This window comes from Amblyomma mixtum, chromosome 2 (assembly GCF_055824585.1).
Source record: "Amblyomma mixtum isolate Tamu chromosome 2, ASM5582458v1, whole genome shotgun sequence".
Lineage (NCBI taxonomy): Eukaryota > Metazoa > Arthropoda > Arachnida > Ixodida > Ixodidae > Amblyomma > Amblyomma mixtum.
The window spans coordinates 269775563-269803405 of record NC_143013.1 but is presented as its reverse complement, the minus strand read 5'-3'; the positions used below and the strand labels follow the sequence as shown (position 1 = coordinate 269803405).

Genomic DNA, 27843 nt, shown 5'->3' with positions numbered 1-27843 from the left:
ATACGTTATCGGGCGCGATTATATTTACACTTACATATACGTTGCATCTCTCAAGACTGTTATCGGTTTGATCGATTGAAAGTCCTTTATGGGGATAGAACGCTAGTCACATGTCGTAGTCCGAGTCAGTGTACTATCCATCCTACTCGCACAACTGTGCTGCTTATCCAACAATACCACCGTAGCATCTCACTCGAATATGTTATCAGGCGCGATTATATTTACATTCATATATACGTTGCATTTCGAGAAACCGTTATTGATTTGATCGATTGAAAGTCCTTTATGGGGATAGAACGCTAGTCACATGTCGTAGTCTGAGTCAGTGTACTATCCATCCTACTCGCACAACTGTGCTGCTTATCCAACAATACCACCGTAGCACCTCACTCGAATATGTTATCAGGCGCGATTATATTTACATTCATATATACGTTGCATTTCGAGAAACCGTTATTGATTTGATCGATTGAAAGTCCTTTATGGGGATAGAACGCTAGTCACATGTCGTAGTCCGAGTCAGTGTACTATCCATCCTACTCGCACAACTGTGCTGCTTATCCAACAATACCACCGTAGCATCTCACTCGAATATGTTATCAGGCGCGATTATATTTACATTCATATATACGTTGCATTTCGAGAAACCGTTATTGATTTGATCGATTGAAAGTCCTTTATGGGGATAGAACGCTAGTCACATGTCGTAGTCCGAGTCAGTGTACTATCCATCCTACTCGCACAACTGTGCTGCTTATCCAACAATACCACCGTAGCATCTCACTCGAATATGTTATCAGGCGCGATTATATTTACATTCATATATACGTTGCATTTCGAGAAACCGTTATTGATTTGATCGATTGAAAGTCCTTTATGGGGATAGAACGCTAGTCACATGTCGTAGTCCGAGTCAGTGTACTATCCATCCTACTCGCACAACTGTGCTGCTTATCCAACAATACCACCGTAGCATCTCACTCGAATATGTTATCAGGCGCGATTATATTTACATTCATATATACGTTGCATTTCGAGAAACCGTTATTGATTTGATCGATTGCAAGTCCTTTATGGGGATAGAACGCTAGTCACATGTCGTAGTCCGAGTCAGTGTACTATCCATCCTACTCGCACAACTGTGCTGCTTATCCAACAATACCACCGTAGCATCTCACTCGAATATGTTATCAGGCGCGATTATATTTACATTCATATATACGTTGCATTTCGAGAAACCGTTATCGGTTTGATCGATTGAAAGTCCTTTATGGAGATAGAACGCTAGTCACATGTCGTAGTCCGAGTCAGTGTACTATCCATCCTACTCGCACAACTGTGCTGCTTATCCAACAATACCACCGTAGCATCTCACTCGAATATGTTATCAGGCGCGATTATATTTACATTCATATATACGTTGCATTTCGAGAAACCGTTATTGATTTGATCGATTGAAAGTCCTTTATGGGGATAGAACGCTAGTCACATGTCGTAGTCCGAGTCAGTGTACTATCCATCCTACTCGCACAACTGTGCTGCTTATCCAACAATACCACCGTAGCATCTCACTCGAATATGTTATCAGGCGCGATTATGTTTACATTCATATATACGTTGCATTTCGAGAAACCGTTATTGATTTGATCGATTGAAAGTCCTTTATGGGGATAGAACGCTAGTCACATGTCATGGTCCGAGTCAGTGTATCCACTCTACTCGCACAACTGTGCTGTTTATCCAACAATACCATTGTGGCATCACACCCGAATACATTATCGTGCGCGATTATATTTACGCTTGCATATACGTTGCATTTCGAAAGGCTGTTGTTGGTTTGATCGATTGAAAGGCCTTTATAGGGACAGAACGCTACAGTAACGTGCCGTGGTCCGAGTCAGTGTACTATCCATTCTACTATGGCTGGACTCGATCAGAAGGGCTTTAGTCCGTACCCCTACACCACCCTGATCAGGCCACTGCTTTGAACCGGTTTGACCTCGTGAAGTAGTGTTTTAGCACTAAAAACAAACGCTGTTGACATGCACCGGCGCGCAGCGCCTAACGGTGCAGTGCGAGCGTGTGAAGGCGGCATCCGAGATCGCGGCTCGCGATCGCTGTTTTGCAGGCCCGACGGCGTTTCAACTAAACAGGTTCATGTTCCTCTTCTCATTTACCATTAGCCCCCACTCCTTGACTTGAGAACGTCTACACGTCCTTTGCCTCGCTGCTAGGGCTTAGTCAACGGAACCACTGGAATCACTCCATCAGCCCAACTCACTGAGCTCGACCACCTAGCTTTGATATGAGAACAACAGGTAAAGTTCAGCCCGAAAGACTGACTAGACCCAAACTTTTCGAGTTTATGTAAACGTCCAGTTAAACTCCAGAATGTCGAGCTGGGTTCGTCTTTAGGGCTGAAAACTGGTTGCCGACTTCATGTAAACGATGTCGGATTGGCTTGGGGAGTCGAGAGGCCAGGTCCACTAAAACCGACAACATGTAGTGGCTGATTCTCCATGCCCTCTCCACATAGAGCACATTAATCCCATTTTGTGCCCGGGAATAGAACTATATGCATGAAAGGAGCAGGAGAGAGGAGGAGCAGGCAATAGACCTTGGAGCAGGAAAGCGGTTGCGGCGCGAGTGGGAATCGCTATAGTTTCGAGTTCATGTAAACGAGCAGTTATCAAGTCGGTGCGACTTAGCCCACCCAGGCGCATAATTCGTCCCGCATCTGTCGTGTTCATGCAAGCGAGGTTGGAGATACATCCAGGCATGGCGGCACAGGTTCCGCCATCCCTTTGGATTTAAACGTAGATTTCAGAAGCATTGAAACCCCAAATGCGGAATAGGTGGCGATCTCGATCAACGAAGAGCCCATATCGAACGTCAGATTAGATGACGACCTTGAAACTTCACAGAATAACGCATATGCTATTATAAAGAAGTATATAGGCGTGGAACCTGTGACGGCTAAATTTGTTCCATCTATAGAAATCTTGGCAGGCTAGTTGAAATAATTTCGTTGCAATTTGCGGTTGTCAAGGGCTACTGAATATTTGCCATAGGTGAACTGAGCTAGTTTTTAATGTTTCATTCTGACGTACCAAGCAGTACACGATATGGCGCGTGACAAATACGAAGAAACGTCTGCAGATTACTTTTCTACGTCCCGTCTAGCTAGCGGTGTTTGTCGTTTCGAAATGAACTGCGAGTCGTATATGTCCTGGGAGGTGAACAGGAGGTCTGTTCATTCTTACATTCCAGAGAAAATGTTTTCTGTCTGCAATTGCCGGGAAAACGTTCGGGTAGTTCACGTCAGTTCCTTGTATCACGAAGATGTCCGCTTTGAGCGTAAATTTATTCAGGCCGAACAAAATATATACGGAGCAGATTATACTTTGCAATTCGGTGCCGCTTCACTGATGCCACAAAAAGCAAACGGGGTGTTTGTTTCCCTCACGCACATCTTCCTCACATACAAAAGTTGTGGGAGAGAGATGACTGGCAGCTTCCCCACTGCAGAGCGCAAGCCCGTTCATTAAGTTTCGATATTAACAAAAAAAAAAGCCGATTTAAAGGGCCAGGTATCCCAGATTATTTGAAAGATGAAGAACAACTCTACACGGAAGCTACTTCGAGCATACTTTGACACGCGGGAAAAACTCTGAGCTACGCCTCAACTTTCTAAAGAAAAGAAAGGCGATGAAATACGAAAGATAAAATAAACATCGAGAATGAAATTATTACTAAACGGACGTTTGTTTAACAAAACGTTTGCAATATAAAAGCAATGAACAGTCACAAAATAAAGCTTGAATGCGCGTTTTTTTTTTTTTTCATCTTTATAATAACAGGTAGACAGTTGCGTCAGTTTCCTTTCTCGTTCTTTGTGCAGCGGCGTTTTTCTCAAAGCAGACGACAGCGAAAACGTCGCCCGGTACACTGATTTTAAGTCGGTCTTATAACTGTTTTTTATCACGTTTTATTCAATATGCAGCACGCAAACCGCAAACAAACATGCACAAGCTGAGCTCCACACCTGACCTTGGGCGGCCATCCGGAAGAAAAAAGGTCAAATAAAAAAAAAAAAAAACTAACTACACATTTGGCTCTAAAACAGCAACGAATATAACCAGCACAAAACACGCACACAAATGACATTAACCACCTTTGAGAGAAGATAACACTTAGGTATGAGCGAAAGACGCCTTGCCGATACAATATAGTTTTCCTCCTTTGTTCTTTTTTATAAGCAGTTCCTAAGCGTAATCGATACCAAACGCTCTCAAATAAGCCCGCAAGGAGCAAAGAGCTTGAGGCGCAACTATCATAAGTACTGAAATCTTGCAGTGAGTGAGAGTTCGCCATACTAACAAAAACACGGAATGATCCTCGTGTCCTTCCTGGTGCGCGCGATTATTTCACGTTCAATCTTCTCAGGCGATATGTACACAGTTACACGTAGCATTACATACGCAGTCGGTCATAGAGTACATAATTAATACTTTTTATTCCTCCAACGATGTTTTTATGCTAGTTAGGGAACGCAGTAAATAATAATTCTCAAAGTAATGAGCTTGATAGCACGTGCTCTGACATAGTCACGTGTGCAGAATTATCACGCATTTTAATGTAATTTTATGCTGAGTATTAAGCGTCAAATATGCAGCTTCAATAAAAAAAATGTGCGATCTCCGATCACTCAAGCGCTTATCTGACGCATTCTCCTGTTTAAAAGTCAAAATTCCGAACTAGGGTAATGTACTTTACAACATTTTGTGCATGTTGGTGTTTCGGGCTGAAAAACTAACTGGTTTTCTCGAGGTCTACGCAAACTTTATGGGCGGAAAAAATACTTTTCCGAACAGAAATAGCGAGCAGCGAATGAAAGCTTTACGTTATGGCTCGCATCGTTCGCTTCGTAATTTGCGAGCCTCTGAGAGAGAACAAAGGCACGACACGATTAGAAATTATACGGGCAGGCTTACTAAGATTGAAATCCTCCGGTTTCGACGCCTTTCTGGCATTCTTCGCTACCAGCCCGTAGGCCAGGGGAAACCAGTCCGGAGGCCCGGGAACCTTCCTCAGCATCCTCCAGGCACGGATGAGCATGGTCACATGGTTCCAGGCGAACGCCACCAGCGAGACCACGACGGAGGCCACAAGCAGAACAGTCACAATCACCGGCAGCCGATCACGCAGATCGCGGGCGTATCTCGCCACATCCATGGTATAATCGAACCAACGTCTCGGGTATGTGTCTAAGCTCCGTTATTTAAGGGCTCTTCAAAGGTCTACACTGACTGGATGCCGAACCTGTTCCGTTCTTTCGGCGAAAGCGTTCTCAGGTTTCGCACTCCCTGGAGGTCAACAACCCCATATGTCTTCTATGGGATCACGTGCACCGATGGTCCTCGATGCATACGGCAGCGAAATGTGTTTTCCCCTGAATGCGTCTCAACTACGACGCCTGCTGACCTTGCAGAGACGATAAGTTATGCGCGGCGAGCTCCACGCAAATGCCACCAGCTTAATGCCGACGAACTTCTGAGATAGGCAATGCAAATAAACAAATTTGTAAAAGACCTCACCTGTAGTTCGCCGGCCTGAACCACGTTGCGGATTTGTGATCAAGGTCAGCAGACAAACGCTTTGGTATGGGAGCACGTCTAAAGTTTATTTATTTTATTTATTTGGAATTCTGCCAACCTCAGAGGGGTCATTACAGGAGTGGGTTGAAAAAGAAAAGGAAAAAAAGAAAAAAAAAAACAGAAAACAAATACACATGACGAAACAGGGTCAACAATGCGTGTAAGAAAGAACTGCCTTTTCAGCGAGCGCAATAAATTTTTCCAATGTTGGCTGCGCGGTAATACATGGTTGCAAAGCGTTCCATTCGCGTATGGACATTGGAAAAAAAGAATACCAGAACGAGTTGTTATTGCAAGAAAATTCCTGTATCATATTTGAGTGTAAGTGTCTGGTTTGCTGCGTATGTCTTATATCTGGAAAGTCTGGAAAATTTAGTTGGAATGAGTTGTGAAGAAGTAAATAAAGAAATTTCAAACGTTGCAGCTTTGCTCTACTTGTCAGAGTATGAAGACCAGCGCGCTGTAAAAGTTCTGTGGCTGAATCGAAACGACTGTAGCGGTTAAATAAAAAACGTGCAGCTTTTCTTTGGACCATTTCCAGTGAGTAGATATTGTGTTTTGTGTGTGGGAACCATATAATATTTGCATATTCTAAAGTAGGTCTGATAAGTGTGGTGTAGGCAAGGCGTTTGGTCTCAGTAGTCGCTTGTCTCAAAACTCTGTTGATAAAGAACAATTTCTGCAGCGCCGTGTTAGTTACCTTTCGCACATGCGCTGTCCAGGTAAAGTCAGAGGAGATTAGAACACCTAGATATTGATGCGAAGTGACACGAAATAGTGTGGTCCTGTTTAGGGAGTAGTAAAATCTAGTTTCTTTTTTTATATATATTTCTACTATGTTATGCTATGTTCTTTTTTAGTTATGTTCTACAGTCTCAGAAGGAAACAGAAATTTACGATTGGCAGCGAAGCGGTGAAGTGGTAAGCGAATGCATCTACATAGGGTGGGTAGTGACCGCAGAATCAGACCGCGGCAGTGAAACAACTAGAATGAGAATGAAGTGGAGTGGATTTGGCAGGCACTTCCAGATTATGCAGTTACCAATACCACTGAAGAGCAAAGTATATAACAGCTGTATATTATTGTTACTCACCTATGGCGCAGAGACGGAGAGGCTGATGTACAAGCTTTGAACATAAATTGAGAGCAACGTAGCAAACTATGGAAAGGAAAGTGATAGGTGTAACTTTAAGGGACAGGAAGAAATCAGAGCGGGTCAGGTAAAAAACGCTTGTTAAGAACATCCTAGTCAATAACGAGAAGAAATTGGCATGCGCAGGGCATGTAATGCGAAGGCAAGATAATCGATTGTCCCTTATGGTAACGCAATGGATCCCCAGAAAAAGGCAAGCGCAGCAGAAGGCAGCAGAAAGTCAGGTAAGCGAATGAGTTTAGGGAATTTTCGGGGATAAAGTTGGCGCAGCTGTCACAGGATAGGGTTAATGGGATGAATATAGACAGGCCTCTGTCCTGCAGTGGACGTAGTGCGGGTGATATGATGATGATGATGATGATAGATTAAAATTTGCTGTATTGGGCACAGTTCCCCGTGACTTGATCGAGGGCGTGATAAGAGTTTATACCTTAGTGCCTTTTCCGAAAACAAGTCTTGTCCTTGATTCGTTTAAGCCTGGGGTCCAGTCATTAATCGATTTGATTAGTAAACAATATGCAAGTAACAGGTATTCAGCAAACCGATCTGTAAATTTTCAACCCGCCGTGGATGCTTAGTGGCTTTGGTTCCGGCAAGACTTTGTTTCCAGCAAGTTGCTGGTTATGCGATAGATCCGCTTAGATGCGACTGGCGCGAGAGCGCCAACTACCAAGTGAGTTTGTATTGCAGAAAAAGCTACTATTGAACCACACAGGAATGCGCACAAGCAAGAAAAACACAAAGTGAAAAGAACAAAAAAGAATAAAGTATAAACAAAGTTCATCGGTAGATCAAAAGATAGATCAGAAAGAGAAATAAACGAAGCGCCTTTTGTCCAGCAAACGGGCCCCACTTGCGTAAGCAAGCCGACCCTGTCACACTCCGATGAAGACTTTAGAGACTTCTAGAATAGGGTCACCCTATACCCTAAAAGTCTCTATTGTTTTTTTGAACGGGTCGATGCCAACGTTTTATCTCTGCTCAATTTCTGCTTTGGCGTGTGCATCTGATCCTTGACCCACCCTTTAATCTTTTTCCTTGTGTGTATTCCTGTGCGGGTAAAGAGTTTGTGGTTTATTGGTTTATTGGGGTTTAACGTCCCAAAGCAACTCAGGCTATGAGGGACGCCGTAGTGAAGGGCTCCGGAAATTTCGACCTCCTGGGTTTCTTTAACGTGCACTGACATCGCACAGCACAAGTGGCTTTTTCCAAAAACATTCAGTAGGTATATAGTTGGCGCTGATACTTTCTTTTGTTTCGTGCTCGCTTCCTCCCGCTAGTTCGTATTTCTGCACATATGTCTAGTGGCTTCATCGTTCTTGTGCTTTTTTTTTTGCTTTTTCTGGTTTTTTTAACAAAATTTTGGCTCCTCTGACTAGTCACATGCACTGGAAAAGTTGCTTTGCCTCCATGCTTTTCGAAAGCGCATGTATTTTGGCACGGTGTTGCCAAATTTTGTCGAGCCACAGCGCCGAGGTTAACCGCGTTTTCTAAATTCAAAAAACTGATATGGCTATTACTAACGACATGCTACAAATCTTTATTTGCAACTAGGCGCCTAACTCTACTAGTTAAAAAGTTAATTATTAAAAATTATGTTAACCAGCTTATTACCAAGAAGATTCACCGCTTTTCTGGTGTCCGCCAACACTGATAATACTATGCTAAAAAAACCTTACTTTTACCTAAAAAAAAACTATTCTTGAAAATATTTCAAGCTTCCTTGAAACACCTGGTATGTAGGGGATCAAAATACCTAGGTATGTGGCGCGCTTTTAAATATATCAAGGTTAATCAAACGAAATCCTTCATCACAAATGTGCGATGCGTTATCGATGTTTCCTTGGTAAGGCCATTAACAAGGAAGTACAGTCGCGGGTAAAAAAGATTAGCACACATGACGGAACACCAGAGCGCCGGAATGACAACGCGTGGCGCTGCGGATGGCGAAGAGGCTGATAACGAGAGTGCCGGGCCGTTCCCATTCTACAGTATAAGGGGGGTTCAGCGGACTGTCACGGACCAGCAAAATTACTGGCTAAAAGCAGCGCTATCATCTATTGTTCTCGCGAGTTCCTTTTGAGAAACCATCGTGGACATAAAAACAGTAATAAAAAGAAGCCATCTTTGCTCATGATAACCGACCCAAAATAAATGCCGCATGCGCAGTCACGTAGGGTCGGCACTTCAACGCTCGGGCGGTGCACGCTTGATAAAGCTTGCTTCCTGCCGTCCCCCCCTAGGCTGCAAACATGGAAACGGCCCGATAGGCAGGTCTGCGAACCGCAGCGTCGCGAGGTGAGATATCCCAATTCTCATCGCCAGTGATCGGTGCTAATGTTTTTTACTCGCGACTGTGCATTAGCAATGACGCTCTTGTCGAAAGGAGCTTTCTAGGGCATCGAAGAGAAAAAGCCTCATCACGCGAGCAAACAGTCGACTTTCGGATATAAAAACAAGGCTCGAGGAAATAATTCCGCCACCTGCGAGCGTGGTTTTGAAAGAGACCTGAGGGCGCAGGGCAATTAGGGACGCTGTCCGCGCACGGTTCCGTAACATCGGTATGCACTTCGGTTTATATGACACCATTGAGTAGAAAGCGTCATTACGAAACAACTCAGCACTCAAACAAGTATCCCTGCCTCAAGGATATTTTACCGAGGGCACAACAAGACATGGAATTTTTCATAACATCTTCCGATGTCGGCGGTTGTCCACAGTTCTCGCATCTTTCTTCTGTCCATATTTTACGAAAGTGTTGGAAAATTCTAGATTGACGGATTGGTTCATTTTGTATAATCATGTTCAAAAATACATAAACTCTAAAATTTCGTGGTCGGGAAATCGAGTTCTTGTCACGATTTCATGAAGAACGCAAAATCGAGCTTACCTGCATCTTTCCTGCTAAATATTTCAGTCATCTAGCGAAGTCGGCTTCTTGCGATGCGGTTGTATTTGTTTTTATTTTCTGCTCTGATACCTGAACATTGTTACTTTAGGGGCACTTTTTACCTCTATTTTCCGGTCATTTCGTTTGGGAAAACTTCTTAAAATTGGAATTGCTGGTAGACTTCACTTTCTAAAACTAAGTTAGTAAACGAGCAAAAAAAAGCTTAACTGCAAGGGAACTAGACGTGAGCGTAAAATAAAAACTAGTTTTACACTATAGGATAAAAATTGATCCTCCCCTCACCCCAAGCTTTCACAGTACACCACTTTAGGCCGAGTCTCGCAGCCGCCTTTTTTGAGTTCCTCCCGTTTTTCTAACACCAAAAAGCATGAACACTCTTCTGGACTTCGCGTTTTCGAAATTCTAAAAAGAGATATGCCTATTACTAGCGGCCAGCTATAAATATCTAATTGTATCCGGGCGCCTAACTGTTAACTAGTAGAAAACAGTTAACCAGCGCACGGCTTAACATATGATTCTCATGTTTTCTGATGCCCGCCAGCAATGATATAAATGCGCCGCAGAAGCAATCTTTATGCCTCGAAAAGTCTGTTTCTATGAATGAGTGGCTGGCTTCCCTGAGATACCATATCAAAAATATCTCACAGCACAGCCCCTCAGCCAAACATCTGTCGGAGCCTCCAGCCCTGCGCAGGTCTACGTAAACTCTATGCATAGCAAGCGGCGACTTAAAGCTTTACGTTATGATTCGCAACGTTCGCTTCGTAATTTGCGAACCACTGAGTGAGAACAAAGGCACGACACGATTAGAAATTATGCGGGCAGGCTTACCAATATTGAACTCCTCCAGTGTCGACGACTGTTTGTCGACGGCGTTCTTTACTCCCGTCCCGTAGGCCCATGGGCAGCCAGTCCGGAGGCCCGGGAACTTTCCTCAGCATCTTCCAGGCGCGGATGAGCATGGCCACATGGTTCCAAGCGAACGCCACCAGCGAGACGACGACGGAGGCCACAAGCAGAACAGTCACGTTCACCGGCAGCCGATCATGCAGATCGCGGGCGTATCTCCCCAAATCCATGGTTTAATCAAACCAACGTTTCCGGGATGTGTCTAAACTCTGTTATTTAAGGGCTCTTCAAAGGTCTACACTGACTGGATGCCGAATCTGATCCCTTCTCTCGGTGTCGCACTCCCTGGAGATCCACAACCCCCTATGTCTTCTACAGGACCACGTGCAGTGATGGTCCTCGATGCATACCGCAGCGAAATGTGTTTTCCGCTGAATACATCATAGCTACGATGCCTGCTGGCCTTGCAGAGACGATAAGTTATGCGCGGCAAGCTCCACTCAAATGCCACCAGCTTAACGCCGACGAACTTCTGAGATACGCAATGCAAAGAAACAATTATGTAAAGAACTTCGTCTGTAGTTCACCGCCCTGAGACACGTAGCGCATTTATGGTCAAGGTCAGCAGTGAAACGCTTTGGTATGGGAGCACTTCTAAAGTTATGTTCTACAGTCTCAGAAGGAAACAGCAATTTACGATTGGCAGCGAAGCGGTGAAGTGGTAAGCGAATACATCTGCATAGGGCGGGTATAGTGACCACCGAATCGGACCGCGAAAGTGAAATAACTAGAGTAAGAATGGAGTGGAGTGCATCTGCCAGGCACTTCCAGGTTATGCAGTTACCAATATAACTCAAGATCAAAGTATTCAACAGCTGTATATTACCGGTACTCACCTATGGCGCAGAAACGGAGAGGCTGATGTACCAGCTCTGAACATAAATTCAGAACAACGTAGCAAACTATGGAAAGGAAAGTGATAGGTGTAATGTTAAGGGACAGGAAGAAATTAGAGCAAGTCAGGAAAAAAAGGCTAGGTAACGACATCCTAGTCAAAATAAAGAAGAAATTGACATGCGCAGGGCATGTAATGCTAAAGGCAAGAAGATAACCTATGGTCCCTTATGGTAACGTAGCGGACTTCCAGAAAAAAGCAAGCGCATCAGAAGGCGGCAGAAAGTCAGGTGAGTGAATGAGTTTAGGGAATTTTCGGGGATAAGGTTGGCGCAGCTACCACTGGATAGGCTTAATGGAAGGAATATAGACTGGCCTTTGCCCTGCAGTGTACGTAGTGCGGGTGATGCTGGTGATGATGAAAGATGCAAATTTGCTTTATTTGCTGTATATACCTCGGTGTGTAGCGCGCTTTTAAATATGTCAGGGTTGATTTTGCTGGCTAAAGCCAGCTTAAACAAATGAAATCATTCATTCCAAATATGCGACATGGACGCTTAGAGGGTTAAGGAACTCCACGATGCGTTATCGATGTTTCCTCGGCAAGGCCATTAACGAGGAAGTACATTAGCAAAGGCGATCTTGTCTAAAGAAGCTTTCTACGACATCGAAGAAAAAAAAACGGTCACGTGAGCAAACAGTCGACTTTCGGATAGAAAAACAAGACAGGAGGAGGTGATTTCGCCACTTGTGAGCGTGGTTTTGAAAGAGGCCTGAGTGCGCATGGCAATTAGAGACGCTGGCTGCACTTGGTTCCACAACGTCGGTATGCACTTCGCTTTATATGACGCCACTGAGTAGTAAAAAGCGTCCTAGCGAAGCAACTTAGCGGTCAAACAAGTATCCCTGCCTCAGGGATATGCAAGTCATGCAATTGTCATGGCACCTGCCGCTTTCGCCTGTTGTCTACAGTTCTCTCATCTTTTCCTCTGTCCAAAATTCACGAAACTGCTGGAAAATTCTGGTTTGACGGACAGGTTGATTTTGTAAAATCGTGTTCAAGAATACATACTCTAAAATTCTGTGTCGGAAAATCGAGTTCTTGTCGCGATTTTATGAAAAAGGCAAAATCGAGTTCAACTGCATCTTTCCTGCTATACATTTCAGTCATCTAACGAAGTCAGCTTATTGCGATGTGGCTGTATTTGTTTTTATTTTCTCCTGTGATACCTGGACATTATTACTCTAGGGGAACTTTTCACCTCTATTTCCTGGTCATTTCGTTTGGGAACCTTCTTAAAATTGGGACTGGTGGTAGGCTTTAATTTCCAAAACGTAGTTACTAAACAAGAAACAAAAATATAACTGCAAAAGAACTAGACATGAGCGCAAAGTAAAAAAGATAGTAAAGTTGGTTTTTTACTATAGGTGAGAAGTTGATCGTCCCTTCATCCGAAGCTTTCGCAGTACACCCCTTTCGGCCGACTTTCGCAGCCTCCCTTTTTAGTTCCTCCTGGTTTTCTATAACCAAAACCAAAAAAAAAACATGAACACTCTTCGAGACTCCGTGTTTTCAAAATTCTAAAAAGTGATATGGCTATTACGAACGGGCAGCTATAAATATCTAATTGCATCCAGGCGCCTAACTGTTAACTAGTAGGAATCAGTTAACCAGCTCACGGCTTAGCATATGATTCTCATGTTTTCTGACGTCCGCCAGCAATGGTATACCTGCGCCGTGGAAGCCATCTTTATATGCCTCAAAAAGTATGTTTGTATGCATCAGCGGCTGGCTTCTCTGAAACACTATATCAAAAATATTTCGCAGCACAGCCCCTCAGCCAAACATCTGTCGGAACCACCATCCCTACGCAGTCACCCTTCCAAACACGCAGTTTTGCAGGGTCAATATTCCGGAAAAACAAAAGAGAAATAGATCTAGCGACATGCGGTGGAGGAAAGACAAGGCTGTCGACACAACATGCAATCGCGAAACCCGATTGAGTAGCCTTCGAGTGTAGCCGACGTTATGCGGTCGTTTTCCTCCTCGCTGGCCCCGAGGGCTTGGCGTAAGCTCATAAATTGCTCTCGGCACAGATCTGTTCGGTGTCCTCGAAGGAAGAAGCATTTACTAAAGGACTGCCTCCGGAGAGAGCATTCTTCGAAAGCTTTAAATCCAAGCTGAAGCGAAGTTGAAACAGACATCAAGCAGACATTTTCAGATTGCTTCATCACGTATGGAGCGGGTGAATCGCATGTATACGTTCCTGCAAATTTAATGTTTAGTCTGTTCGTTAAGGGACGCTGTGAAGAACGGGAAACCATGACGAAACTACTGGTGAGTTAGTTATCTGAAACCTCTCCCTCCACCCTAGCTGTTTCAGGAGTGAGCTGGGCTCACAAAATGACTCCGACTTTGTCTGTCGTGTAGCCCACCTCTTTATTTCAGCATACCGTCCCTAATTTAATGAACGATAGGCTTGAACGAGGTTCACAGCTTACTACTTTTTGCTCACGTTTCTATTTAGTTTATAGGAACTAACATTACGCGCTATTTATTTTACGGAGGACGGAAATTTGAAAAATCTGTTAATTTTTTATATTTTTTTAAATTCTGCAGCTCCATTCGGAGGTATAGCAAAAGTATATATATATATATATATATATATATATATATATATATATATATATATATATATATATATATATATATATATATATATATATATATATATATATATATATATATATATATATATATATATATATATATCTTGCATTTTCTGCGTACACCCTAACTTTTGCTATACCTCCGAATGGAGCTGCAGAATTTAAAAAAATATAAAAAATTAACAGATTTTTCAAATTTCCGTCCTCCGTAAAATAAATAGCGCGTAATGTTAGTTCCTAGAAACTAAATAGAAACGTGAGCAAAAAGTAGTAAGCTGTGAACCTCGTTCAAGCCTATCGTTCATTAAATTAGGGACGGTATGCTGAAATAAAGAGGTGGGCTACATATATATATATATATATATATATATATATATATATATATATATATATATATATATATACAGTACAAACAAACTAGCAAGAAAACAGAAAATTACAGCAAAACAAATGTGATTCAGTAAGGTTAATAAAATGAGTGAATATAAGTGGCAATTGCATCAATAAATTCGTTTAAAGGAGGGGAGCGGAATGAGCCAGGGAGCATATTCCAGGCCGCGATGGCACGAGAGAAAAATTATTTAAATGCATTGGTTCCAGCATAATAAGGCACTAGGTTAACTTTATGGTAATGTCGTGTGGTCGTGGGTTGAGCTGGAATGACATAACTGGTAGATGAAAGGCCATAATGAGCATGTGTAGCATAACCCATTGAATCAAGCATGAAAGAAAGGAAACGAGGCGTCTCCGCCCGGTTTTTATTGCAGTACCGTATTTTCCGGTGTATAAGACGCGGCTTTTTTTCGAAAATTTTGCTGGTGCGTCCTATACAAGGGTGCGTCTTATATGCGAATTTTTCATCTTTTTTTGCGCGTTCATCGATTACTCCAGTTCATGCTCAAGCTTTTTGCACCTAAAAAATATCACTACCAATAACGCGGTTGTAACACGGTTAATACTTCAATACCGGGACCGCCGTGCGCGACATTCTAGGTGATCTATATTATGAAACGGCGGGGATGACGACTTCCGGGATCACAAACGCGCGGCTGTTTCGGAGGCCCCAAGCAAAAGTAATGAGAAGCGCCAAAAGATGGTGACAATCGCGCTTCTCGCCATTGTCAAGACAAGCCGGCGTTCTTTTTTAGTCACCCTTTGCAACTTTTTTTTGCTCCGTGTACGTAGTGCATGTTTCAGCCGAGTTGCTTCCAGAAATGGGTGAACCTTTTGATAGCGCATCTGAAGATGAAGACTTCGAAGGTTTCAAGTAGAATAAAATGTTATGGACATATGGGGAGCTGTATCGTTTTTCCGTTCTTTTTTGCTAGAACGTGGACGAGTATGGCATGAGTGTTGCCTTTTTCGATCACTTAGCGTTGCTTAAGAATTGCTCACAGGTACGGTGCATTTCGCGATAGTCGCGCAAGCGTATTTAATTAAGCCTCACTGGCCTAACTGGGTAAACTGGGGTGCGTCTTATACACGGGTGCGTCTTATATACGAACTTTTCCAGTGACAGCTTGCATATATGGCAAGTGCGTCTTATACAAGGGTGCGTCTTATACACCGGAAAATACGGTACACAAAATACACCCACCGATCTTCGACATCGCCATGAGTTGTCATGTTGTCCTGCTTCGTGGTGGTCTTTGCAAAACTCAATAGCTCCTTGTCTTTGGCCTTGAAAGACATTAATTTTTATGCGTTCCAGAAAAGTTCCTTTGCAGCTGCATTTCGCTGAAGTACACTTGTCTCCTTCTGCTTTAGTGAAAATCTGTGGCTCAGCTGCCTGAAATTTTCGTATGAAGAACAGTCTCGCCTGCAGCTCGCGTTTCGCAAGAAATCTGAATTCTCGGTATTGTACAAGGCGCCTAGTGAAAGACACAGGAACCATTGGCTAGTCCAAAGCGCTGAATATAGAAAGAAGTACAAAGTACGAAGAAGTACACCTCCGCCGGGCACCTCGTCGAACCGGATCGGCAACAATGGCATGCTGCCTTTCGACCGTCAAGTTGCGCTCAAACTCTCCAGTAACAGTTGGGAAACGCAATGTGGGAAAGTCACGCACGATAACGCAACATCTAAGCTGTGAAATGCACCCACAGCAACGCAGAGAATCTGTCAGCGATGTTTTTCTGCAGCAGCACAGCTCACGTGGAAATGTAAGCGTTAAAAAGGGTCTATAATAAAGGCCTGTCCTCTCCGAGGTCCTCTGTGACATTAAAGCAGGATTTAAGTCGCGAAATGTTTTCACGCCACACTTCGCGGCAGGAACTGCACTTTTAGGCCGTCCGCCGGTCTCAGGACTAGTTCCCACGTCAGCCGTATGGTGTCGCGGTGATGTGGGCTGTGCAGCCGGAAGTGACGCAGAACAGTCGATATCACCACTTTCTCTTCTTGCAGTGCAAAGCGTTGCCCTGCGGATAAAAGAAAATTAACAAGAGTGGTCCTGTAGTTATTACGCGTATAGAAAATGATAAAATATTTTATCTAGAACATGCTTGGATCGTCAGATCTATGCGCACAAGATGCGGCCGCGGATGAAGGAGCAATGAGAAGTCATTATTGAAATTTGTTAAAGGCATAATAAACGTTCACAGAACAGAGAAGATTCATAAGATTACGAAAAACCAACTACTCCCAGCCCAAAAAGTTCTTTTATGAGCAACAGCTGTCTCTGTAGAGATCAAACAACATTCTGTGCTTGCATTTTCCCATTTATTTGACTACAACCAAGGCAGCGTGGCATCGTACAGTGACATGAGAGCGGTACTAAAAAAAATTGCCGATGATTACGTTATTTCCTAATGCGAAATTTGAGCGCAGCTCATCAGCTGTTCCAGCTTTTCGATAGATTTGGGCAAAGAATGCGAGCAAGACATGTATGTACAATTACAGAAAGCATTTTATTTTTCAGACATACTCCTTCTTCAAGAAACACTCCACTAACAGTAGAGTTACACTTGAGAGAGATTACAGTACAAAAGAATTATTCCACTTAAAGTGCTCTACCACAAGATAGAGAGGCAAACAAACAAAACACAATTTGTTGACTGAAGCTTAAACGGCGGCTAGGGCGGTCAACGCCCTTCTTATATGGGCTCGCTCCACGTCTGTCTTCCGCTAAGGCAGGCGTGCACATGCACACAGTGTGGGCAGTGCAGTCTCCTTCTCCTTCTCGCGCTGGGCGCGCGTCCTCTTGGTCAAAGGCCGGGAGCGGCTTCGAGGAGGATCTGGAACTTTCTGCCGTGGCGCCGCCGCCGTCGCGCCAGCGAAGAGGAGGAGGGCATCTCTTAGCGCACGCAAGGCTACGCTCTCTTCGTAAACATCGGGTAGAAACGACTCGAACAGTCTAGAGCAATCGGCGGCAATCCCCACGTGCGTCGCGTCGCGTAGGCAAGTGGTGGGAGTGGGGCAGCCACACACAAAAGGCTAGTCGCTCTCCAGGGGTTCCTTCTCCCCCGTCTTACGACGTGCGCCGCCGAGAGCCGTCCGCGCGGCGGTGTTTTTTTTTCTTTTGTTTCTTGCTAAGGAGGCAGTAAATTTTTTTTCCCTCTCCTGGTTACAACGGACAACGACAACGACGACGGCGAGCCGCGAAACCCAGAAACGGGCGCCTAAGAGCTGCGCTCTAAAAGACAGTAGCTAAATGAATAAAACAGTGGCAGGCGCAAAATAAATATTTACAGCCAAGACCTCCCCGGTAGAAAAAGGAAGATTTCGGCGGGTTGTCAGCGCTCATTTTTGATGAAGAACAGCGCAAAACATGCTCAGCATTACTGGACAAAAAACTTTCAGTACTGAAAATTTGTAAGGTACTGTTATGAAAATATCGGAGGGAATGGTCCATTCTTCCGTTGTGTAGATCAAGCAGTAAAGACTGCCACCAATGGGAAACGCTATTAACGATAGCCATAACGTTGGTAGCAAAAAAAATGAAAGCCTTCCGACAGCATATCTGCGGATGTATTGATTGTTATAGTGAAATCTTACAATATAAAAAAATTTCTTTCAGAAACTGGCTCCCGTTCTTAAATGCTTTTGTCCATAATTGTTGGGTATGAACGTCACATATGAATCATACGTCTCAAGGTTTTCAATTCTGCATCAAACGAAGTATCATGGCTGTTTCCACGAGGCCCATCTGTCATTTGAAAGTGGAGACGCATGCCCTTGGTTAGCGGTCTGCACAAGAAGCAGGGGCTTACCGATGCAGTTGCGTGGACCCGCCGAGAAGGGCACATAGGCGTATACGTGCCGCCCGGCGCAGTTCTCGGGCAGGAACCTCTCGGGTTTGAACTCCTCGGGCTCCGGGAAGAAGCGGGGGTCGCGGTGGAGCGCGTACACCACCGTCAGCACGGTGGTCCCGCGAGGGATGCAGTAACCAACTGTGGGGATATAGGGAATAGAATGGCATTGATAAGAAGAAGCGAGTGGGGGTGGGGGTGGGGTTGGCGGTGGGGGTGGGGGTGGGGTTGGGGGTGGGAGGGATATGCTCCCATATAGGTGTATTCATGTTTAAAGTGTTTAGTGCTCAAGTGGTTCTCCGCCGAAGACAAGAAAGAGAAATCTTTGAAGCACACACTGGGATTCACGCTTGCACTCAAGTGGAGCCGCGTGTGCCAACAAATGGCGGAGAAGGGTTACATTCTAGTGAAACTTGTTGCTCGGCTAGTTCGTGCGCTTTGTTTGTTAAAAAGCAAAACTCACGAAGACGCGAGCACCGTGTCATAAAAGGGAGCAGCTGCGCTGGATTACTGTTTATTTCTCCGGCAGCACAACGCTTCACCGCACCAGAAAGACCGTTTCACAAATATATACAGTGTTGTTCAACTTACGAATCTCAGAATCTTCGTCGACGTTCCTGGCGATGATTGGTATAGGCGGGTAAAGCCGGTGGCTCTCCTTCATTTCAGGAAAGAAAAAAGAAAAACGTCACACAAAAAAGGGAGGTTTGGTGCAACGGCGTGGTAATGAATAGATCGTTTTCTTTTTTTAATCTTTACGGGAACGTACTACACGTACGAGATGCAGTCAAGCACACAGAGGGGTTATGTTGGGCCGGAGAGAGGCATACGGCCTTTAATTGAGCACGGGGTTTCAATGTGGTACAAAGCGAATTGAACCAGAAGCATCCAAGCCGGGGCATGCAGAGCTGGTTCGTTAGCGAGGCAAGGCTGCTCTCCAAAGACTCCCCTGAGAATTTATTTTGCGATATCATTTCGAAGAAATTACTTAAGCAATGACGTTAGATGTTTCAGCACGAAATGGCTGCACGAAATCGTGACTGGTTCGCAACATTAATGCCTTGTGACTTATCTAAAAAGGGAGGTAGTCATATACAACAGTCTAGCAAGAGAACAGCAGTTCGCAATTGATGGCGCGGTGCTGGAAGTAGCAAGAGAATATGTCTATTGAGGGCAGGTAGTGACAGCTGATCCGGATCACGGGAGGGAAATAACTAGAAGAATAAGAATGGGGCGCAGCGCCTATGGCAGGTTCTCTCAGATCATGAATGGCGGTTTACCGATATCCCTCGAGAGAAAAGTATACAACAGTTGTATCTTACCGGCACTAAGTTCTAAGTACATGTGTTATTTTGTACAACGTACATGTGTTACCATGTTAGCCTTATGTTTCTGTGTATATGTATGTATGCACCTGTAAGTATTGCGCTGTGTAGGTACGATGTAGTTTTCTGTTAGTTCATGTGAATTATGTTCTGTTTTTAAACTGATATACCCAGTGTTTGCCTCTTGTTACTGAAATCCTTTTTGATATTGTAACCCCCTTACACAATGCCCGTCGGGACCTGTGAGGTTCAATAAATAATAATAATAATAATAATAATAATAATAATAATAATAATTTTATTGCCACAACACATGGTAGTACATACAAACTCGGGCCTGTCAAAGCCAAGGGAGGCTTGCAGGACTAGGCCCGGCAAAATCGGCGAGCGAAAAGTAATAATAATAATAATAATAATAATAATAATAATCTATGAGGCAGAAACGTGGAGGCTAACAAAGAGGGTCCAGCTTAAGTTAAGGACAACGCGCGCAGCGAGCTATGGGAAGAAAAATGATAGGCTAGGCATAACGTTAAGCGACCGTAAGCTGGCGGAGTAGGTGAAGGAACAAACGCGAGTTCATGACATCCTAGCCGAAATCAAGAGGAATAAAGGGGCTTGGGCAGGGCATGTAATGCGAAGGCAAGATAACCGCTTGTCCTTAAGGGTGATGGAGTGGATTCCAAGAGAAGGCAGACGTAGCAGGGGGCGGCAGAAAGTTAGGTGGGCGGACGAGATTAAGAAGTTTGCGGGGATACGATGCCCGCAACTGGCGAAGAACAGGGTCAGTTGGAGAGACATGGGAGAGGCCTTTGCCCTGCAGTGGGCGTAGTCAGGCTGATGATGATGATGATGAGCCGATTTCATAGAAGTATTTCGCTGCACTTATTCAACATGCCCTACGTTGAAATCCAGTTGGCTTGCAATTTTGCTTAATGGGAACAAAGTCGGAGTTGACATAAACACGTCCTTTGTTTGGCTGCGGAAAGCTCTATCTCAGCTACGTGATGAAAACTGTCCGGTCACGAAAGAAAAAGAAAAACTGTCTAACTGGCCAGGTAGCTAGGAACGACACAAGAGATCCCGGAACTGCGGGACCTGCGGGTAACGAAGCGTGCATTCATAATACGGAATAGCTTGGAATTGTACGTTGAACTATGTTTGTGCTTATGTGCCCGCCCACAAGCACTCCACGCCTCGGCGGGATCAAAGAGCACCTGTACCTACGGTAGCGATTCATGCCACAGCAAAATAACAGCAGAAGTCAGCGTTAAAGCAGTGATGCCCACCTAATTTTCAAGTGGCATGCGCTAATAAAACGGCCAAGCTATGTCTCCTGCTCTTTGTGTCGTGCAGTTCACACCAGCAAAAAGCGAACCTGAATAATTAGGAACACAGTAGACCTGTAACACTGCTCCCTTGTTTATTCACTAGGTAATACGATGTTTACTACCACAGGCGAAATGGAACGAAGATGGATCGTATTTACAGCCAAATAACGGCCTTCACGAGGCCCCAACCAGTTCTCACAAAAATAGCTTACTGACAGTTACCATGCAACTGTCGTGTTAAACGTTTACGTTATGTTCAGCGACGAATGAAACCGACTGTTAATGCTCCAGGTCTACATAGATCCTTAATGTGTATAAACTATTCTTTTTTAAAGTCTCCTGCAGATGAAGAAACAGCCTAGCTAAATGGCATGCATCCACCCCCAAACCTCTAGCAAGAAAATTTCAGTTTGTTTGAGCATTCGAGATGGGAAAACTTTTATTTTTACCCACTTTTCACCAAGTCAGATTGCCTTTTTTTAGAGAATTTTAAGCGCCTTGATCATAACCACCGGTGCTGTGAATTTATGTGCAAATATACATGGCTTGTGTTAAAGCACATTTGAGGATTTTTGTATGCACGTAAAGAATAATGTCAAGCGCTGCGTATTCTTTTACATCTTCGGACACCTTACCCCTTATGTAATGTCCTAAACGGGGCCATCAAGGAAAAAAAAATAGTGATGATGATGATTATAATGATGGGGACGGTGATTTGTGGGAGTGATGACACAACAAAAATGTTTCCTAAAGATGATATATACCGTTGAGTAGGCTGGCTGAAACTTTTTAAACAAATGGACACAGCTTGACACAGTTGCTGAAGACTATAGCAACAAAGAATGACAGCCAAGCATGCATGTGTTGTCATAATGCATAACAGTGCTAAGCCCAGCTAAAAATCGTGCTTGGAATTCGAGCATACCACGAAATCAAGCCTGCTAGAGCAAGTCCTAGAAGGGTACGAAAAAGATTCTGTAACCTATTCCTGAGGACATTCTGAGTAAGTGCTTTGGGCGGACAAATGGAACGCAGTTGGTCTGCTTATATGGACCAACTGAGGACTACCATGAGATTGTCAGAACACCTTCACCGAGGCACCCTGAGGATATTTTGTGGATGACTTTGCGTTGACTGGGAAATAGCCACAGTTTCACCCGCTTTGCGTTCGTGTTACAACGTATCCTATTGAACCAGGAATTAACCGCTCTTTTTTTGCCTAACTATACGGCGTTGCTAACTAGTAGAGGCTAGACGTTACACTATACTATCTCGAGCCAGGTTCCACGTCGCTAGAGAACCTTATTTTTATGAGAAAGCTAGGTATAAGTTGCTGCAGGAGAATCTGTGTCTGAGCTAGTTGGTTCATAGCGCAAAGGTAGCAAGAGCCAAAGAGATAATACACACGGAGAGGAGCACGCGACACGAAACTAACAACTGATTTTTATTCGGGTGTAAAAACACAAATATAGGCATGAGTGCGAGAATAGGGCGGGGGAGGGGGGGGGGGGGGGGGAGGGGGAGCACGGAGTGCTGCGCAGTCGCGAGATAACAGATGTAGTCGCCTTCACAAGTACAAAAAGCAATGAGGAAATGAAAACGCCTAAAATCCGGGAGGTGTAAACAGTCAGCCCGTAAGGAACATTAAAAACGGTAAGAAGCTATAATGCAAATGCAAAACCGGTGCCAAAAAGGGGGGAGGGGGAGGAGATAAAACAAGCAAGCCATGTAGAAGCAGATGAATAGGCGCAACTAAATATAGCCGACCACTTAAAAAAGCGACGTTTGCCACAGCTTCCACAACTTCAAGGACTTATTTGTTACTTTGATTTTTTACCCTGTGATGTTGACTACTTTTTTATCTCGCGACTGTGTACTATTCCGTGCTCCCTCTCTTCGCCCCCCCCCCCCCCTTTTTTCTTCCATCCGTCTCCCTCCTCGCACTTATTACCTCCTCTTTCTTATTTTATTTGTGCGTACAAACAAATAAATACTATTTATCCATATGTAAACATGTTTATGTTTGCAAACACACCAATGCTATTTACGTGCTTGCCTCGTCTCCTGTCCTCCTCTCTCTGTGTCGTTTGCTTCGACTGTTACTATCTTTGAGCTACGTATAAAAGAATTACGCAAGATAAAGGTTAAATGAGTAAGAAAAAATAGAAAACGAACATAAAACAAACAATTAGTAACTCATCTTAGAGCAGCGTGAAGCCCTTGGAACTGCACATCGACGTTAGCAGTTCTACGATTTTTCACAGCGCGCATTTTTCGCACAGTGCTTCCACCGTCTGTGCGCTAGCCAAAAAGCGGGACATACAATGTAAATAAAAATAATATGCACGAATTCGACGGAATTATAACTTCAGAGCAGAATCTAGTCTACCCAGCAGTGCCTAGTCGTTTCCTTACCTTTATGACGCACTCCAAATAACGCATCTCTCTCAGATCCTCAACAGTGGCCGCCCGTTCGACGTCTCCTCCGAAGATGGCCTCCAGTTCCTCGTAGACCTTGTCCTGTACGTTCTTGTACAACCCCAGCAGGTACAGTGTGAAAGAGATGCCCATTGCTGTGGTGTCATGGCCCTGCGTTGGTTTGGCACGAATGAGGCACAGAGTATATCAGAAAAGAACACCAGTCCCCATATTGCAAACTTCAAAAGGCGTTCTTTGAAGAACCGAATCACCACTGCGAAAGTCCGCGAAATACAAAGTAAAATAGTTCGTCATTAATGAAAACTATTATGTAACTGAGTATCTTACAACCGATTATCTTACAAATAAGGTTCGTAGCCAACTACCCATGTCACACTTAAAGCCCAGGTCAGTCTCTCTAATCTTGAATCCGTGCCCAAAATAGGGTTCTGTCTTTACCATAAATTCTACCTACCCGCAGCTTAGGTCCCCAGCTGTTTCTACTTAGCGTTATTTATATCCCACCCATTAAGAGAAAAGAGCTGCTTATTGTCACGAGCAACACTCGTAATCATGGTTCATATGGTTGTTAGTTACTATACTATACTTTTACATTAGTTTGTTTGTATACTTGCTTGGTCTTTTCGTTAAATAGTGAAACATTCTACCCAGCGCTGACGACTTGCGCCATACAGGCCTGCAACTACGTCCTCCTAAAACTCATTCGTCCTGTAACTGCTAACTACCCCTCCGCTCATTTATTACACCACAGAGAGAATTCGAGTGTATTATGAGAAAAAAAACTTTATTTTATTGAACAGTATTGCAAAGTTTCCTAAATGGTATATGGTCGCACTGGAAAAACAGAACGCCATTTCTTTCAGGAAAAAAAAAAAAAAATCAGTTATCGCTGTGGCGCGCTTACGTACAGACTAGCAGGGAGTGCGGAGCCACTATATATGGTTGCGCCCCTATCAACCTGCAAGGCGAAATCTTAGGACACTGTACTGGCTGAAGTTGAACCAGTAATTATTCCCTTTACTTTAATTGGATTTTCAAATGGTGCAAGTAATAAACGAATTATATCGTAGCCAGAGTCACGTAGTACATCTTTCATCGCACGTTGTCGTTCGCGCTGTTTGCAGAAATAAATCACGGTGACGCCGGAAGCGCACCCCCTCCCCCAGTCAAAGATAGCCGTCGTTTCCGACACGAAGACAAATTCATCTTCAGAACTGACATACGTGAAACAGCGCGAAAGAAGAAGCCCGAAGGCGAAACGAAGAAGGGACAGGAAAGAGCGCTCTTTCCTGTCCGTTCTTCGTTTCGCCTTCGGGCTTCTTCTTTCGCGCTGTTTCACGTATATGAGAATGGACCAATTAGCCCAGCAAAACGTTCTGCTTGATTCTTCTTCAAAATATTGGCACCGGACTGTGGCACCATGCTTTTTGATTATCAGTTCTCACTATCAAGTCAAGACCTAAGAGGAAAATTACCAAACGCCCATCAATGATACTGCGAGTATCGGTGCTAGTTGAAACTAGCTTCCAGCCATCCACCTACATCTAGTACAAAGACCATCGACCGTATGACGGCACGATCTGCGGTCACTGAGCTGTGGGTGCAGTCTCAAAGTTTAGTACACCCCTGCGCTGCTCGTGCCGTTATGCTGCACACAGGTGCAGCTACCCACCTGTTGATATGCCGAATTCCGTGAAACGGGCCAACGTCCCTTAAATATCTATAGCGCTTCTATAGGCTTCCACAGATTCCTCACCCCGAACGTGAAGGTGTCCACTTCCTCGCGGATGCCCTCCTCGGTGAAGCTGGGGTCCCTTAGGTGACTCATGAGCAGGATGTCGAGGAAGGCGAGCCTTTTGCCCCTGTACGGTTGGCTCACGCCCGGCTCCTCACCGGAAGCCTCGGCAGCTGTCACGATGAGCGGCTCCTTCTCCAGGTACTGGCTTTTGCGGGACTGGATTATCTACAAACGAGGAGCAATACATGTCAGAGAGTCTCGCGAGACGCTGTGTGCAAACGCACCTGGTGGAAGTGTGCCAAATAGCGCAGTTCTTATTACCACACGGTTAAAGAAAAATAGGTGTAAACATTTAACGAGGGTACCGTTACCAGATTACTTCAATAGAATCTCCTTGGGACACTGGACAAAGCTCAACTTGTAACTGTTCCAGTGTCCTCAAGAGATAAAGACCTAATCTGTATTTGCCAGTTGTTCAAACTTAAAACCTAAAAATTATTCTAAGCTTCTCTAGGTGACTTATAATAACGCTGCGTTTGTTTCATACGTACACAATGCGCTTGAGTTTAAACCTTCTGCCAGGAATCTTTATACTGTTTGTTTTTGTTTGTTTGTTTGTTTGTTTGTTTGTTTGTTTGTTTGTTTGTTGATTTGTCTGTTCGTTTGTTCGTTCGTTCGTTCGTTCGTTTGTTCGTTCGTTTGTTCGTTCGTTCGTTTGTTTGTTTGTTTGTTTACGCTCAAAGCCGCGCCGGCACTCAGCTTTATCAATTTGTGATGTCAGATGCGACCAGACTTGTCTTGAATGATCGTCGCCACGCGCGACTCCCTCCTCATTCTTCCATATTGTTGCAGTTGCTTTGGCTCCTTATCTCGATGGTTCCTCGTCAGCTTGAAATTCAGCGCGACCGAGAGCGGCAGGCATTTTTTTTCCACGCCCGCCGAACACGCTCGTTGCTATCGCCGCCTCCAAGTCATTCATTCTTCGTGAGAGCAAGTAAGCCCGATAAACAGTTTCTTTTGGAAATCCTCGTTGCTGTCTTGCTGACTGCCGGACTGCAGTCACGTTTACGTGACAATATGACAATGAACTTTAGCCGCACGTCGCTGCTTGTATAACGGTAGACGCCACTATAAGCAGAGAAGATTAAAAAGGCAGTAAGCTGTCCTCTAGTGCACTCCCTTTTATATAGAGCACTCCTTTCTATAAAGCGGAGTGCCCTATAGGTTTGGTTTGGTTTTGTGGGGTTTAACGTCCCAAAGCGACCAAGGCTATGAGAGACGCCGTAGTGGAGGGCTCCGGAAATTTCGACCACCTGGGGTTCTTTAACGTGCACTGACATCGCACAGTACACGGGCCTCTAGAATTTCTCCTCCAAAGAAATTCACCCGCCGCGGCCGGGATCGAACCCGCGTTTTTCGGGTCAGCAGCCGAGCACCATAGCCACTGAGCCACCGCGGCGGCGGAGTGCCCTATAGACGACACCTTACTCGCTTTTTACTCCAGTCTGGGCGTATTCGTGCTTAGAGTGGTGTAGAAGAAAACTCGTAGCACACACTAAAGAGGCAACGTATTTTCACCTCTGTATAGAATTCGATAAAACACTACTGGAATCGCAAGTCTCAAATCAAACTAAGCAGAAAAAAATTCGCTTCTAATTGCAAATCTGGAAATAATAGGTGGTCTCATGCTAATAAAGGATTCTGCTTCATACTGCTTGTACTCATGCATGCAGCTCTCCTAGGTGTCTCGGTAGGTTGGCTTGCGTCCATCAAGTCCAGGTTTCTTGGACATCACCATTGTAGAATATTGTAAGGTGTACTGTTATGAATATGGTTTGGTTTAGTTTGGTTTAGGGGGTTTAACGTCCCACATCGACTCAGACTATGATGTTATGTTATGTTATGTCATGTCATGTCATGTTATGTTTTGTTATGTTATGTTATGTTATGTTATGTTATGTTATGTTATGTTATGTTATGTTATGTTATGTTATGTTATGTTATGTTATGTTATGTTATGTTATGTTATCAATATGTTATGAACATATTGATGGGATATATTCATGGGAACGGTTCAATCTTACGACGCGTAGCTATACCCCTTGCCTTTGAAGTTTGTCCTGCGCTTGCGTCGAGTAATTAAGTGTGGCATAGAAAACTAAGTAATTAAGTTTATGAATATAATTGTGGGGCAACTGTTGAGTACTGTAAAGTACTGTTATGAACATAATGATGCGAATGGCCCAGTCTTCCGACGCATAGCAAGACACTGCTTTTGAAGTTTATCCACGCGCTTCTATGGAGTAATTAAGACTGCCATAGAAAACCAATGTAGTGCGTTTATCACAATAAATAGGAGGAAACTACCAGCGTCCCGAGGCAGGATCTGCGAACATATCATTTGTTATGGTGCAATCTTATGATATGCGAAAAAATCTCGCTTATAAACAACTTCCGTCTGAGAAAAAATAACGCGCATGTCCAAAAATTTTGGGCATGTTCTGAAAAATATGCGGGCCGCCATGTTTGCTCCAGGGAAACATTGTGGGGCTTCTGTTTTAACCTCGAACTCTTAAGCTGTGGAAAAGTGGGAATGGCAAGTTGTCCACAGCCTCGAGAGATCCGGAA

General features: G+C 44.2%; 2 protein-coding genes across 2 annotated transcripts in view; both read right to left on the bottom strand.

The window, feature by feature from the left end:
• The window catches only part of LOC149363978 (cytochrome P450 4V2-like), an 83142-nt gene extending 72273 nt beyond the window's left edge, over positions 1–10869 (bottom strand). The window contains exon 1 of the mRNA XM_089573964.1: positions 10554–10869. The gene's annotated coding sequence lies outside the window, so the exon portion shown is untranslated. The remainder of the gene's footprint in view (positions 1–10553) is intronic.
• Positions 10870–15490: 4621 nt separating this feature from the next.
• Positions 15491–27843, bottom strand: part of LOC149363977 (cytochrome P450 4V2-like) — a 29082-nt gene continuing 16729 nt past the window's right edge. Inside the window, exons 7-11 of the mRNA XM_089573965.1 lie at positions 25234–25440; positions 23454–23627; positions 18974–19040; positions 18344–18523; positions 15491–16552 (exon numbers count right to left, since the gene is read on the bottom strand). Of these exons, the coding sequence (XP_089430091.1) occupies positions 16386–16552; positions 18344–18523; positions 18974–19040; positions 23454–23627; positions 25234–25440 (795 nt within the window). The 3' untranslated portion in view covers positions 15491–16385. The remainder of the gene's footprint in view (positions 16553–18343; positions 18524–18973; positions 19041–23453; positions 23628–25233; positions 25441–27843) is intronic.